Source organism: Trachurus trachurus (assembly GCF_905171665.1).
Source record: "Trachurus trachurus genome assembly, chromosome: 4".
Taxonomy (NCBI): Eukaryota; Metazoa; Chordata; class Actinopteri; order Carangiformes; family Carangidae; genus Trachurus; species Trachurus trachurus.
The window spans coordinates 13003734-13019311 of record NC_139898.1 but is presented as its reverse complement, the minus strand read 5'-3'; the positions used below and the strand labels follow the sequence as shown (position 1 = coordinate 13019311).

The following is a 15578-nucleotide window of genomic DNA, read 5'->3' as shown; positions in this document are numbered from 1 at the left end:
GGCTATATCTGAGACCTTAGACGAGATTGATCCCAAAGGAAATTCAAGTAACCAGTAGAGCAGACATGCATATAATATAAGGGCATAGAAGAGCAATAACACAAAAAAGTAAGAAAGAATATACACTATACATGCATATGAAACTATGTATATGTTATGAATAAAAAACAGTACCAAATTAAATATTCAGAATGTATAAAACTGTGTATAAATACGATTTAAAGTTACAGGTTTAACTCTGGTTTCAGTCCCAAGATGGTGATTCACTTCTTACCAGGATAAATCACCAACTTACACTGAACTCCCAGCCTGCACTGCCTTAATTCCAGAGGATCAAAATCTCTGTTTATCACACTATATAAATACATCATACAGTAACTATTACAGCTTCATTTTAATTCAAACATTCATGGTGTTTTTTTTACTCTTCTTCCATTACTGTGGCTCAGTGTAACACCTGGAGAACTGAAGAACTGTGGTGTGTTTTTCTTTCAGTGACACCTCTCCAGCTTCAAAGAAGAAATGTTTCATCCATAATCCCAAAGACAGAAGATCCAAAGAAACGTGTACTGGAACAGTCTCAGCTGTTAGACGGTATGTATGTTGTTGCCGAGTGCAGCAGGAGGTCATGCCACCACATGTTTAATTCCCAATACAACACCACACCAAACAGCATCATGCATTATAGACTCATGTTAGATATGCTGGCAGACCTATAGGTCCCGAAAAGCCTCAAGTTATGATAAATGCTTGAGAATTATGAAATATTGACTTTGATGTTCCTTAAGTATGTTATTTATTACTAAATATCCCAGAGTTTTGTGTCACCAGCATTTGAAGTGCTGTCTTTTTTCCAGTGTATTAGCCTACTCCAAAAAAGTCTGTTCAGTAAATTTCACATTACTTTATTGTTTCGTCTTCCAAGTGCTCGAGGCCCGGATCCAGCAACTCCAGACTGACATCGTTCTAGACGTCCAACATGCTAAAGTGCAATTTGTTAAAGCCCCTTCGGCTGGAAGAGGAGTATCATCTGGAAGGGGTTTTAAAGGCATGCCTCAGGAGAAAACTGACATTCCTAAATCTGGACAGACTGTTTCTAAAGGAGCCTCTAAATCTCAGCCCAGTCGATGGATTGAAAAATTGACAGAGGAGAAGAAAACAAAACTTAAAAAACAGCAGCGTCTCCAGCAGAAATTTTCGAAAAATGTCAAGGAAAAACCAGTAGCCATATCTAAAGGTGTCAAAAGCAGCACACAGATGCTCCCAGGCACATCAAAGAAAATCATATCTTCCCAAGCTAAAAAGACTGCACCTGTGAGTAAGACGAGCAGACGAACCATGAAATTATCTGAAGAAATTCATGCAGCAGTTTCTTCAACAGCTACTTCGGCTGCTGCTACTGCTGCAGCAGCCACGCCGCATAAAGTCTCTAAAATGAAGTGGAAGGAATCTAGACAAAAGCAGACACACAGCAATGCTGAGGACAGAGCGAAGGAGCTGGCTGAGATAGAAGAATTGGAGAAGAGGCTCAGTCAGCAGGTCAGCCACTGGACCTCCTCTAGTAACCCAGAGCACCTACAGGCAAACACAGAAGAAACAGCATGTGGGGACATTCAGCTAAGGATCAGCTCCTACCTGGAGGCGTGTGTGTTTACAGGGGACACTGACAGGGCACACTGTTTCCTGCTCAGTCAGCACAGAATGATGAGTCGACGTAAACACCTCAACACAAATGTCTACAACATCATGATGAGGGTGTGGGCCAAGAAGGTGAGTTCAAGTGTTTGTAAATGGATCACCTTGTCCAATTGAATTTGGCTTGTTATACATTTAGACAATAACATTTTAAGTCTTGACTGATTGTTCAAAATAATAACCTGTATGCCGTCTTTTAACTGCAAAACCTTTCAGTGAGGTTAAACAAGTGGAAAATTGAAATTGCTGCTCGACCCTGTGGTAAACTGTACTTGCTGACTACGTTTAACGGCCCCTCTGTGTCTCTCTGTCTGTAGGGCTCATTAAATCAGATCGGCCGTGTATTTATTCTGTTAGAAGAGGCTGGTCTGAAGCCAAATCTGGGCTCCTACTGTGCTGCTCTGGAGTGTATGGGCCGCAACTCCAACTGTTCCCCAAACGTCATCACCAGGTATGTGCACACATGCCAACACAAACCATGAACAAGGATCACAAAGAGCTGTGAGCTTGCCATCATTCATTTGGCATGTGAACTTAACGTTCAGTATCATAGAGGCATTAAGGAACCTGAGGAGTTTAAAAAAAGAGGACACAGCAGTAATACACAGACTGACCAGCTGGTGTCATGATAACCTAGTGAATGTCTTTTTCTGCAACAGCTTTAAAGGGATAGTTCAACATTTTGGCAAATTGGCTCATTGCCATAATCCCTATAGTCTTAGGAGTAGGTTCGTTACCTTTAATTGTCGGTGCAAGCTATTTTTAGAACGGCAGAGCAGAGCCGCAAGCTGCTCAGAGCTACGCTACGGAGACTCATGGGATTTCTTGGTTTCCTTCATCAAACTCATCAAATACACAATCCAACAGCTCCAAAACACTCTGGTGGACAAGTTGTGACCTGCACATTCACCACCACACCATGAGATAATAACAGAGTTGTCCCTTCACCTTTTTTCCCCCCTGAATTTGGTTTTATGATTTAATTAACAATTTTTTTGTGGTCTGAAGTTTTTTTTCCTGCTAAATTTAGCCGAATTGTTTTGTTGATTCTCGTTGCTGGTTGCTGATTGTTTTCCACAGGAATGATTTTATTTCGAGGTTATCCTATCTGGATTGTGTATTGCTAGACAGTTAGGGTTCTGTGTCTCTCCAGTCGACAGCCTACTTTGCACCTTATTTCCTGTGCTTTGCCTTAATTTCTCATATTGTTTCCATGGAAACCCAGCGTGGCAAGATAGTGTCCTAAAGCTTTTGTGGGCACCTTTCACAAGTTCCGCCTTAATGCTGACTCATTGTTTATCAGGTTGTGTTAGACAAATTGAATTGCTACATCACAAAATAAAACATATGGCAGTGCATTTGTATTTGATTTAATTTTGCACAATAACACAACACAGCAGCAACTTAGCTAGTTTGTAAACTTTTCCTTTTCCTTCATCAACGACATCCTTGACAACAAATACCCCAGTTGTGTCTTCTCAGTAACTAGGTCACCCTGACAAATCACGGTTAAGTATTATTAATTGCATTGTTATGTCACTGTCTACGCCTCACACATTGATTTATTAAAGGACATCCTGCACACCTAACCCCACTGGGCAAAGCTCATAGACTCATACATGTGTCACATATAACAGTATGTGTGTGCCTGTTTGATGGCAGCCAATACAATCAGTTGGTCTGCTGCCCAGGCAGTGGCAGAGCTCATATCGAATTTTCCTTTTTTCTTCTGTAGAGCCTGACATTGGTCTGGACTTGTTATATCAGGAAAAATGACAAGATACATGGTTCAATTTGTTTCATACAGAGAAAGCTCTGAACATGTACTTTCATGTATGCCTCTTTGAATTAAACTGCATGCTGATTCCCAGTTCAGGGGTTTCTTCCTTCACAGAGGTGATTTACTCCAAAAGCTTCTGATGGCAGATGAAAATATACGGTCTAATGTTAGAGTACACAAGTAGACAGTCAGATGTATTCAGGTGGTCCTTGTTAAGGCTATTACAGTCCTGTTATGATAATATATATATATATTTTGTATATTCACCATCTAGATTATAAATCTCTTGTATACTTTTTTGCCCAAGAAGTAAGACATTTACTGTTGAAAAATAAAATTGTCAGTGCTCTCTGGTTGATGGTCTGTTTGTCATGACACTTTTTAAATGACCACAAACCAAATTTGGTGTTTTTGTTTTATGGTCATGGTATGGCCAACAAATACAGATGTGCAGTATCTGCAGGAAGCTAATACCACTCAGCCAATGTATTGGTCTTGATCAAGTCTATTATTTCCAAAATCTTACCACTCTCAAAAATGCAGTATCCATTCTGATTGAATATTTACTACCGGTACTTACTTTTTACATTGTCTGTCAGTGTGGAAAAATGTCATAATCTACGCTAAGGTGGACTGTGTTTTTATTGCTCTTGACTATTTGGGGGAAAAAAAGACCCAAAAACTCTCAAAAAGATCTTTTGAGAGTTTGACTGAAACTGTCCGAATTAATTTTTAGTTTTGGTCTTTGTAGACGCTGTCTGTTGGAAAGGTGGCACAGATTCAACCCACAACCTTCAGGGCTCCACTTTTTCCTTATTACGTTGTGTCATGTGATGAAGGTGGCCTCTGAATTTGGACACAGCTATTTCCCAATCACACCACACAGAATAAATGACCATCATAAAATCACAAGAATCATCAATCATCATCATTTTCATCATCATCACCACTGTAATGACTAGTCTTTTTGACAACTTCATTACCCTCAGTCACATTACTGTAAGTGCTGTGACACACACACCCTTCCCCTTCCTCCTGGACCTCGGTGACATCATGCTATGCATCCTGGTCCAATAGCAGGACAGGTAGCAGGCAGGGCAGTAGGGTTGGTGGTAGGTGTCTGGTTGGTACATTGATCTCTGTAAGCTGATGCTCATTCGACATTGTTGTTCTGCAGTGGTGCACTCCTGCTCACTCTCTGCCCAAGCGTCTCTTTTTTTTACCCTCCTCCTCCATCATCTTTTTCACCCTCAGTTTGTTTTCTGCCTGTTCTTTTCTTCACTGTATTGTCTCAGAACTGCCATATACTTTCCTGATATGTCGCCTCTGAAGTCTTCCCTGCAGCTTCCTTGCCCTCATTGTACCAATCTGTTCTCATCTCCTCTCTCTCTCTCTCTCTCTCTCTCTCTCTCTCTCTCTCTCTCTCTCACACACACACACACCTACACACTCAGGCACACATATCCCTTTAAGTTTTCCCTTTGTAAGTGCTTGTGTCCTCCAGAGCTCTTTGCTCTCTGGGGTGCAGCAGGGAAGTCACCAGGCTGATTATGCTCCATCGTTCAACCTCTCTGCCCTCTTTGTTCCTTTGGACCACACTGCTAGCACCAAGACTAATCCTCTCTTTGTTGAAGGCTCTCTCATTTACTCAGACCAAAATTGCACATTGCATCACAAGAGACCCTGGAGCACGAGTGAAAATACTCAAAAGTTTGACCTCCTCTTTGGCTTGCTTTAGAAATATTTCCAAACATACACAACATAACGTTAAACAAAAGGTGTATGGCTTGTGTCTTTTATGACAGTGGCTCTTTTGTTTTATTCATTCATTCACTTGCTGAGCCCTGCTCACTTGTGATTTGATTAAGCCGGTGCAGGTTGCTGAGCCAGGGTTTCCTCCAGATGGTAATTAGCGTGCTGTTATTTATAATTGTCCTGAGGAAAAGGTGTGCAAGGTGAGGCTCGCTCAGACGCTCACACTCTCTGTGGTCGATGATAAATGGGTTTTCTCCTCGATTCTCTCTCTTGGCTTAGTCCGTGTAGTTCTGTAGTAAACCTCTAGAGAGCAGTGCAACCAAGCAGGGTCTTCAAGCTCCTCAGTCTGGTTGGCAGCAAATATGCATGACACTGACAAGCTTTTTGCCCTGTAGACATACAGTACCTGTAATTTCAGATTCTGTATAGTGTACACTATAGGTCATATGAATATAATGCAAGACTTTGGTGTCATCTAGTCATCCAATTAAGTTATTGTGCAATGAAGCAGTTTGTGTTATTTATAATTGATAGGCTACATTTTATTACTGCCAGATATTGCATTTGTGTGTTTGTATGCATCAATGTACCGCTTGATAGTAATATTATATAAATCTATATCTATAGTATATCATGAAATAATTTAAACATATTTATCGCTTTCACTAATTGCTGAAGAATAGATGTCCACTTGGCTGAAAATATTAATTCACTACCGTACTTCGGCATCATATATCAAACTGAGTAATGGAATAATCATGTTATTACACCTCTCATTTGTATTCCTGAGACTGGTTGCACATTGTCATTATCCTAATTCTGCAGTCCAGTCATGGAGACTGTGCTGTCCCTAGGAGATCTCTAGGAGATTCTGTTTAAATAAACATTTCACTGATGTCGTCAGTGCCCATCTGCCTCTGCATCAAACTCATACTTTGAGTCTGACAGATAAGCCTATGAATGCAAATACTTAAGTTGATATTCTGAAACTGCCGATCGGGGTAGAGAGGGGAAACATATACAGTGATGTCACATACACACAAGTTTTCATTTTTCATTTTTGAAAGCTGAATTAATCCTTCCTAGACAGTTATTATCTTAGTTTCATCCCCACATCATCAGGCAGGTCAGAAGGTTGTGAACTCTGATCCTGTGATCAGATGACTCCAAAGGCTGTTTCATCATAATAACTATAATCTCCCACATAAATGAAAAATGTCTCATTGATGGGCCAGTACTCTTCACATTAAACCTGAAAAAACATATGGAGAACCCAAATGAAAGCCATTGTAAGGATTTTCTATTATGTTTTCCTAACCTAATCTAATGACAATGAACCAATGTTGATGTTGCTTTGCTACATGGCTTTATTACATGGCTCTATTGAATGCTGCGTTCTGATTGGTCAGTCACTGCATTCTACGGTCTGTTATTTCTGTAGACCGTTGGGGTTCCATTCATCCAATCGGGGTTTATTTCTATACTTCATGGAAAACAACAGATTTTCTTCTCTTGCACTGCAACAAAATGAGTTACAGTAAGTCAGCAGCAAAACTAAAAGCTAATACTAGTACGCTTATGTTACTGTCAGAAATAAATAACATGGCATGGGATGGGCCCTCTATGCCCCTTCAAATACCACCTAGCATGCAGTCAATACCCAAGTGTGAGGAGGACACAGTATTAAAATTGTACATATTGTATTAAAACCTGATACACTGACTGTTTGTCCCTCTCTACCCAGGTGCCTGAGTCAGATGCAGGAGGATGGTTTGTCTGTGGATGATCTTTTCACCCAGTGTGTTTTTCGACAAGATGAGAGAGAAATGGTGCTGAAGGCCGTACACGTCATCCAACCCGACTACCAGCCCTGCCTCAACCTGACCACAAGCCAGTGTTCTTCATCTCTGGTTCAGGACTTCTACTCGCAGGTACCGCAGGCTAACTTTGAGCCATGATGGTCTGGATTTGCAAGATATAAAATAAAAAATAATTTATTTTAACAAACATTTTACAACTATTGGAAGGATTACTTTATTAATCCCTGGACTGTATTTTAGTTGCCAGAGGCGCCAGATACATTCTAACTGTAAACTTATACATATACATGTTTGTGATGCAGAAACATAAGCAGAAACATTACTGAATGGGGAAATGAACTGGTTGTAAATAAAGATAGAGTCATAAAGGGCTGATTGTTAATATCCAGGTAAAGTCAGTATTATAATGTGCAAAGAGCATGTGGATGCATTAGAAGCAGATAAAGTGTAGAGACTGATAACACCTGGCAAGAATGACCTCCTGTATCACTTCATTACACACCAGGACACACCAGCAGGTCTGTTGCTAAAGGCGGTCTTAAGCTCCGCTAACATGTTGCGAAGGGGGTGAGAAGGGTTGCCCAGCATCACAGCAGTTTGGCCATGCCATGTGACCAGCTAGGATTAAATAAAAGAGACCCAGCCTAATTTATAAGTATATTTTGTCTGTTGGCATCAGCTGTGGTGCTTTCTTCTCAGCAGACCAGAGTATAGATGACGGTTCTTCTAACAGCACATTTGCAGCATCTTGTTACATACATTTAAGGACCAGAGCCTCCTTAGGAAGCAGAGCTGGCGATTTTTGGAGCATTCAAAGATGGATGAGCTTGAATGGGCTTATCATTATTAGTGCTGAACTGAACAGAGAAACTTGAAGTCATTATTGAGGAGTATTATCCCAGATTATGCCTTATCTTCAGGATAGTTGCTTACTGGCAGACTGGTCTCTGCTGGGGCCACAGAAAATAACATGACCTCCTGTTCCATTGACGTCATCACAGCTGATATAATGGAGTTAACTGACATTTAAGTGTCTTGGGCTGGTTTTAATGCTTTAAATCATCTTAAACCAATGTCACTGGAGACCCTTTTTTGCGTATGTTGGGACAGAAGAGACTTCATTTCGGATGAAATCAACCATATACACTCCCTTTGAAAGGGTTAGATCAAGGGTGTTAGGTGTTAGTAAGGTGCATTTTTATTATGTTAAAAATCTTGAGGTAAAGGAGGTTATTTAAGAATTCATGATATATGGTATATGTTTTGCCAGTCGAATCACCAGAAAGCTGGGAAAGCTGTCAGAAAGCTCCAGCGTGACTATGAAATATTTGATTGTCACCTCTTCACAGCCAGACAGGCTCTGGCCTATTTATAGTGAGCCAACTCTGCTTTCTAATGGGTCCTCCGCTTCCCTTGCCTCTCCCCCTCTCACCTCTCCACTTTTTTCCCACCTCCCTTCCCCTCCTGATTCTCACATGATTCATTCACAGCTTGTTGTACAACTGCTGTATTTTTAGGCTCAGTCCATGCACCGTATTCACTTTGATCTTTGTCTGATTTGATCTTTGTCTGAGTGACATACTGTATTTTTGGTCCTCTTTATCTTAGTGTTGGCCTGTGTGTGTGATTATAGCAATCTGCAGGTCATGCATTTTTGAGAGTGTATGTGAAACTATGCCACTCAAATGTGACTTCTCCATTGCTATTGCCTCTGCCCGTTTTGTCAAGGTTAGTGTGTCTTTCTGGCAGGTTGATTTGATTATCCAAATAACTGGTCCACCAGATAAAGGTAGAAGGCTTTAAGTTACCTGGGGGATTTTTGATCAGAATGAGTAGCAGACGACAATAATAATAATAGTAATAATAATAATAATAATAATGGCTTACATTTATATAGCGCTTTTTTATCGATACCCGATACCCAAAGCAGACGTGCACATTGCAATCTAATTAGAATATTGCTTGTTGATTCCAGGAGGTATTTTGATGAAGCTTAAAATCTTACAAAATGCAGTTAGAACAAGTTTCAATTTGTCATCAGAGATTATCATCATCATTTATCATCCATCCATCCATCCATCCATCCATCCATCCATCCATCCATCCATCCATCCATCCATCCATCCATCCATCCATCCATCCATCCATCCATCCATCCATCCATCCATCCATCCATCCATTCGGGGTCAGGTTATGGTAGCAATAGCAGATGAAGTAGGAATTCAGAGATATCCTTCGCTCCAACAACACAGGTGTTCTCAGGTCAGATGGGACATGTAATTCCTCAAGTGAGATCATATTCTACCTTGAGATCCCCTCCCAATTGGACATGGAGACATTCATCTAGAAAACCCACAGAAGAAGGTGCCCAGGAGGCACCCTTATCAGTTGCCCAATCCAGTCCATTTCAGATGGCTCCATTCGACAAGAGGGAGCTGCAACTCTTCTTTGAGCTCTAGCTGCCGAGGAGACCCATTTGAAATTGATTGGCTTTGCCTTCCTGCTGATGCTACACCAATCCATCTGTCGATCTCCCGCTCCATCTTACTTCACTCATGAAAAGGAGCTGGATATATTTGAACTCCTTCATTTGAGGCAATAACTGGAGGTTGCAGCACCACAGTTTTATGTTTAAGAAACCATGGCCTCACACTTGCTGACTCTCATCCTGGCTGCTTCACACGCAGTTTCAAACCTTTTCATTAAGCGTTCGAGGTCACATTCTGATGAATCCTACAGATCCGCATCATTTGCAAAAAGCAAAAATGCAAAACTTTCGTTGCAACTTTTCAGAGGAAGTAAATTTTGTTTTTGAATACGATTGTGCCAGCACACTTTAAGCAACTATCTTTTCATCCCGGTCTGCTGATAAAGTGGTGTAAGCCTTTCTGCCCATTCATTGTTCTGAAGTTCTTATATTGTACAAGAGCTGTCTGGTGGGCAATTTATGTGCCACACTACTTTAAACTTTGCTCGGCTTCTGTCCATGCTCTGTCTCTCTGAGGCCTAATTTACAGTCCAATGTATCTCCTCTTCTGTCTGTGAGATAATAAATGTTCATACTGCTGTACTGCATCTATTCATGCGTACAACCTCTCTATGATGTGCACAGATAATAGCCAAAGGTCTTGGTTTGGCAAGGCCACTGTATCTTTAAAAAAGGCTTGACTTTTAAAGCACATTTTATTTCTGCTGGCAAGACCTAATGTCTGTCAGGTTGGGTGCTGCTCAGTAGATAACTTGGCCAGTGCAAATCAGTTTGTTCTGGCAGGATTTTAGGAGCAGCATAACAGAGGTCTGTAAGCAGAGGGCTTAGACCGTTAACTCAGCCTACACAAGTACTGTTGGCTGCCATGTTTGCAATGTCTGTACATGTGATATAGGTTTTGATAATAGGGCATTGAGATATGGACCAAAAATCATATCTCAATAAATTTAGGCCGAACAGCAATACATGGTGTCTGTTTTTTCTATGATGTGGGTAAAATATTCTTTATGCCAAAAAATATGAGATGTCATTTGTTTTTAAGCATTTAAAACATATAAATGAATAACAGATAGCCAATATAAAAGTTATATCTGCACTCCTTCAGTTGTTTTCAGCAGGAATAACAGACTGGTTAAAATAGAGAACAGTTACAGGTTTCCTTCTCTGATGAACACAACATACAGCTGTGCAAATATCGATAAAAATGTAAATGGAACTAAAATAACAACAGGCCTGTATTGTTTCTGTATGCAATTGGACAATAAATCCACATGTTTGTGTCGTCTGGTCCTGTGTCTCCCTCCACATTGCAGGATAACTAGTGAGCGAGTGAGGGCGTGGTTTGTAGAGTGCAGAGACGGTGTGAGAGAGGACAGATGCAAACACTGGCACTCAATATAATTGAACTGAACTGTGTTTCATATTTTCAGAGGGCAGACCATCACTACCCCAAACTGGACTTCACTCAGGAGGAGCTCAATGAGCGTTTTAAGCGTCAGCTCGGTGTGGAGCAGGCCTGCACCATCACCATTGACTCCGTGGAGGCTGCCAAGCCTGTCACTGAAAACATGGCCAAAATGGTAAACAGACCCAACTGTCTTCATGTCATCCTCAGCACAGCACAGCTTCAGTCAGTGATGCTGAAACTACAAATAAACAATGGGCTTTTGAAGATCTGGTTGTTGGTAATAGATATTTCCAGGTTAAGTCTTAAAATCTATACACAGATTTTTTTTCTGAAATATACAAATATAACATAAATTGTTTTTTAAATATTTTTTTTTGTCAGATTAATGTCACCTTTTATCTAAATCACTGTAGCTAATGCAGTTTTCTTCCTCTTAAAAGGAAAACAAACACTGTAGTTATCTTCCTGTTTGGGGCTTTCCCTTTTAAGCTGGAAAAAAGACAGCAAATCTTTCTTCATAGCCCAATGTGCTGGCAATGGAAGATACAGACTCTAGTGGGTGCATATCATCTTGGCAGTAGTCTACTTTGTTATGAGTAATTACAGTAATATATAATTATGAAATGATCGTTTATTTGCTTTTAATGTACCTCCCACATTTCCACCTCTGAGATGATGAGATCACACATTATCTTATACTGTATGAGTAAAGTTTCTCTTTAGCTCTGATCTGAACTTTGAATGTGCATTCAAGTCTGAGAGGTTAGAGGAGGAAGCACCATCATATTCTAGGGGTGTGCCTTCTTTCCAACTCTGGCATTTACAGTCCAGCCTGGCTTGTCTGCCTCTGCAGATGGGCTTCGTGGAAAGTGAGCAGGCCGAGAGTCCCTGGTGGTCAGGAAGCATTTACAGACAGGCAGGGCAGAATAATAATGTATTGTAATGGAAGCCACCAGAGACAACGCAGAGTCACCTCACCGTCCACAATCCAGACTGTGTCTCTGACACTCTGACTGAGTAAAACTCTTTTGCTGAAAAGTGATCAGTTACTGTACACATTTCACACTTTGATGCACAGAGTGTATCTATATATAGGTAAGTATTGCAACACGAGTGCACAGAACTGTAGTTAGACAAAAGGATGATGGAAAATGAAAGAGAGGTGTAGTTGTCCAGCTATTGAAACTGGATTGTTTGGCTGTATCCATCCATCTTCTCTTAGGCCAAGCCTCTGGGAAAGTAAAAAGTAAAGTAAAAAAACTTACATGAATAAGTATGTGGCCCGGTTTTTTTGTTGTTGTTCTCTTCATCATCTATAGGTACATGGACCAAACAGCATAACCATCGAATGGAATTGAAACTAATGTTGCACAATAACGAGGCCAGTGGAAAGTGGCCCTATAGACTCCTTCATAGTTTATAAGAACTTTTCATTTGGACCAGTAGTATGTAATAAATAAACAAGGATTTCTGCAGGATTGTTCTTTGTTCCCTGCTGTCAGTTACAGTCATGGCATGGATGAGTTACAAATGTGTTGTCCTTTCAGAGGGAGCTGCTGGCCGTGCAGCGGGCTCAGTGGCAGAAGATCCTCCTCCAGGCCCTGAGGGAGAGCAAGGTGATCCTGGTGAACACCAACACCAAGGGCTACAAGCTTAACCTTTATCCCTTCCTCTGTCTGCTGAAGGATAGGGAGTATGTTGACATCATGATACAGGTAATACAACCCACCTAACCCAGCCCACCACTCAATGACATGTCAGAAATGGAGGATTTAACAAAGACTTGTCTTTGTCTGAGTAAAAGACATCTGATTGATGATAGCTCTATTTTACTACAACATAGAAATGTGTTGTTATGTCTCTTGTTTTCTCAACATAGCTGTTGTATAATTCGACCTGATCAGCCCGGGAAACCACAAAACACAAATCAAATACCTGACAGTGACAACACTTGGAAAAGCATTAGGTTTTTATCTTTGGCAGCAAAGGGGAGGATGCTTTTGATCAGTTACCTTTCTACTCACATGACCAGATTCACAGAGTTTGATGTCATTTCTGAAACAACCATTCTCACTTTGATTTCCCCTCTGACTGAAGGATATCTTTTTTTTTTTTAATTGAACTAAACCAGATCTGATGAAAGCTTCAAACAGCCTTTTGCTTCTGTTTTCACCTGCTTGACCCTTTGAACCGTGTCTTGTTCTTGTCCAGAGCGTTGCTAACCTGCCTCCCAGTGGAGAGTCGCTGAAGATTTTAGCCGGAGATCTGGGCAACAGGGTCTACACCAAATACTGTGTGCGGCAGAAACACCAGAATCACACGGTGGAAAAGTTGGGGAACATTTACACCAATTTCACAGACGTGCTGGCCAAAGATACAAAGGTAGAGAAATTACATCTGACCTATTTGATGGCGCTCCAGATGTCTGTCTTTATGTCTACTTATATCATTTTTGCAAAAGGAACTGTCTCTGCTTTGACTTTTACATGCAGTCAAGTTTAAAATGTGATGCTGTTAAGAAAAAATAACATGATATGCCGCATTGTTACAGTACTGTACAAGCTAAAGTTATTTGGGCTGCACAGCAGTGTGGACTGAATGGCCTTGCAATTATATATGAAAATTAACGAATTAACATAAGTGTAAGACAAATGATCAACAATGGACAGGCGATGAAACCTGATAGATCTTTGTATAGACGGTGCTCACCAGCTCATTATTTTCTAGATTAAACAAAAGGCTGCGTCTCCTCAGTGGAATTTTTCAGCCAGAATCACTGACTCAGTTTTCCACCAGTATGTTGATTGTTCAGGTGCACTGGGGAAAACACTAATGTCATCAAGACAGTAATGAGCAAGAGCTCATTATACTCCGGTAGCTAGTTAGACTACATGTTAGTTAAGGTGTTTGTTTTATGCAAGTTATTTTACATGCCACCTTTGTAGTCTAATTTATGTCTGTTATGGTCTTTTTAATGGTTGTTATGACAGCAAACATTAGTCTGAGGTCTCACTTTACTCATTAACATTTTCATGCATCCATTTTGAAAACTAAACACCAGAAATGTTTGACTAAATCGTCTCTCATCTCAGGTCAATCTTCTTTGTTTAGAATATTACTGTGTATATACAGTATATATAGTTACTAGTCATTACTGTTGCATGATGCTGTTTTTTTGTTTTGTTTTTGTAATTCACTTTGTATTGACTTTAAGCAGAAAAAAAGACATACATATGTAGTAGTATGTACACGCAGTACATGCACAGTATATATACATTCACACCTGTATACCATGTCATTATATTTGAATAATGCATTGCATGGTAAGCTTAATTGTAGCATATTACTTAAGTAATTAATTTTGGGAACTATTACCTCCTTTAAAATATTAATTTTACCCAGAAGCGACATTAACCAATTTGGTCCAGTTTTGTAGTGTGAGCTCAATTTTCTGGAGTAATCTTTATACCCAAATATGTCAGGCCAGACGGCTGCCATGAAAATTGCCATCCCTGCCTGACACTAGGTGGACAGACTCTCGATAAGGGCTAATTCACACTTTGACCAGTTTATCTCGTAACCAGAGACACCTGGAAAAAGAGTCAATCAAAGTGAGGATGTGAGGTATAGTTGTTGATGAGCGTCTGCACAGTAACAAAATATCGTCCGCACAGAAGCAATTTATGCTCCTTGCCACCAGCCTTAATGCCGACTATATTATTATTTACCTAATAGCAACTGCTAATGGTTCAAGGACTACAGCAAATGTTAAGGGAGGTAGGAGGCAACGCTGCATTGTTCCTCTGTGGAGCTGAAAGGAGGGAGACCTCCTACCATTTCTTACCACAGTTGCCTTAGGATTGTAATATAATAATCTAACCCAGGTAATATAAGAGGACAGACACCATTTTTTTCTAATGACTGAAAAGGGTACTACCACTGATGCCATCCTTGTTTCGAGCTGTGTAGACACATGTTTCAATATAAGGGCAATATTTGAATCACCAAATGAGAATAACCCACCATCTCTTCTCCCTCTAGGAGTATGACGTCCTGCCCAGGGAGCAGTGGTGTAAGCTGGAGACGGAGCAGAGTTCTGGACCAATGCTTCATGGGGGAGAGACAAGCTGGCCATACATAGTCACTCTGGAGCTGGGCACTTTCTTGGTTGATATGATGGTCAAGAACCTGAAAATTAGGAGTGACATCCTGAACCCGGCCCACGACAGGAAACTCATCCCCATCCTCTACCACATGTATGCCTTCCGTAGCACCCGACAGGTACAGTATGTGCAAATCTGTCCGAGTGTAACTCAGTCTGTTCTGCAGATACTATTTATCACAGGAGCACATGGTCAGTAACCTCAGAGTTGGTGGCAGTTCTGTTTGCAGTTTGCCAAAAATGCAGGGCAGATTCTTCTTAAACAGAGGCATGAACATAAGCACTCTGGGTTCTTAGGGTCATTTGGCTTCTCTGATATAACCATTCAGATCCCGATTTAGAAAGTTTGAATACCTTTGATAATTTAGTAACAGGATTTCTGAGCATTAACTCAGACCAAAGAAGATCAATTAACACAGATGTATGCAGGAAAAAAATTGTGAAGGATTAAAGTTGAGGATCTCTTTGAA

The 15578-nt window shown here is 40.6% G+C and overlaps 1 protein-coding gene across 1 annotated transcript in view; it reads left to right on the top strand.

Annotated features, from left to right (window-relative positions):
• Nucleotides 1–15578, top strand: part of polrmt (polymerase (RNA) mitochondrial (DNA directed)) — a 44868-nt gene that overhangs the window by 652 nt on the left and 28638 nt on the right. The window contains exons 2-9 of the mRNA XM_083969923.1: nt 496–594; nt 926–1770; nt 2013–2146; nt 6975–7161; nt 10969–11118; nt 12494–12661; nt 13158–13328; nt 14988–15227. Of these exons, the coding sequence (XP_083826049.1) occupies nt 496–594; nt 926–1770; nt 2013–2146; nt 6975–7161; nt 10969–11118; nt 12494–12661; nt 13158–13328; nt 14988–15227 (1994 nt within the window). The remainder of the gene's footprint in view (nt 1–495; nt 595–925; nt 1771–2012; nt 2147–6974; nt 7162–10968; nt 11119–12493; nt 12662–13157; nt 13329–14987; nt 15228–15578) is intronic.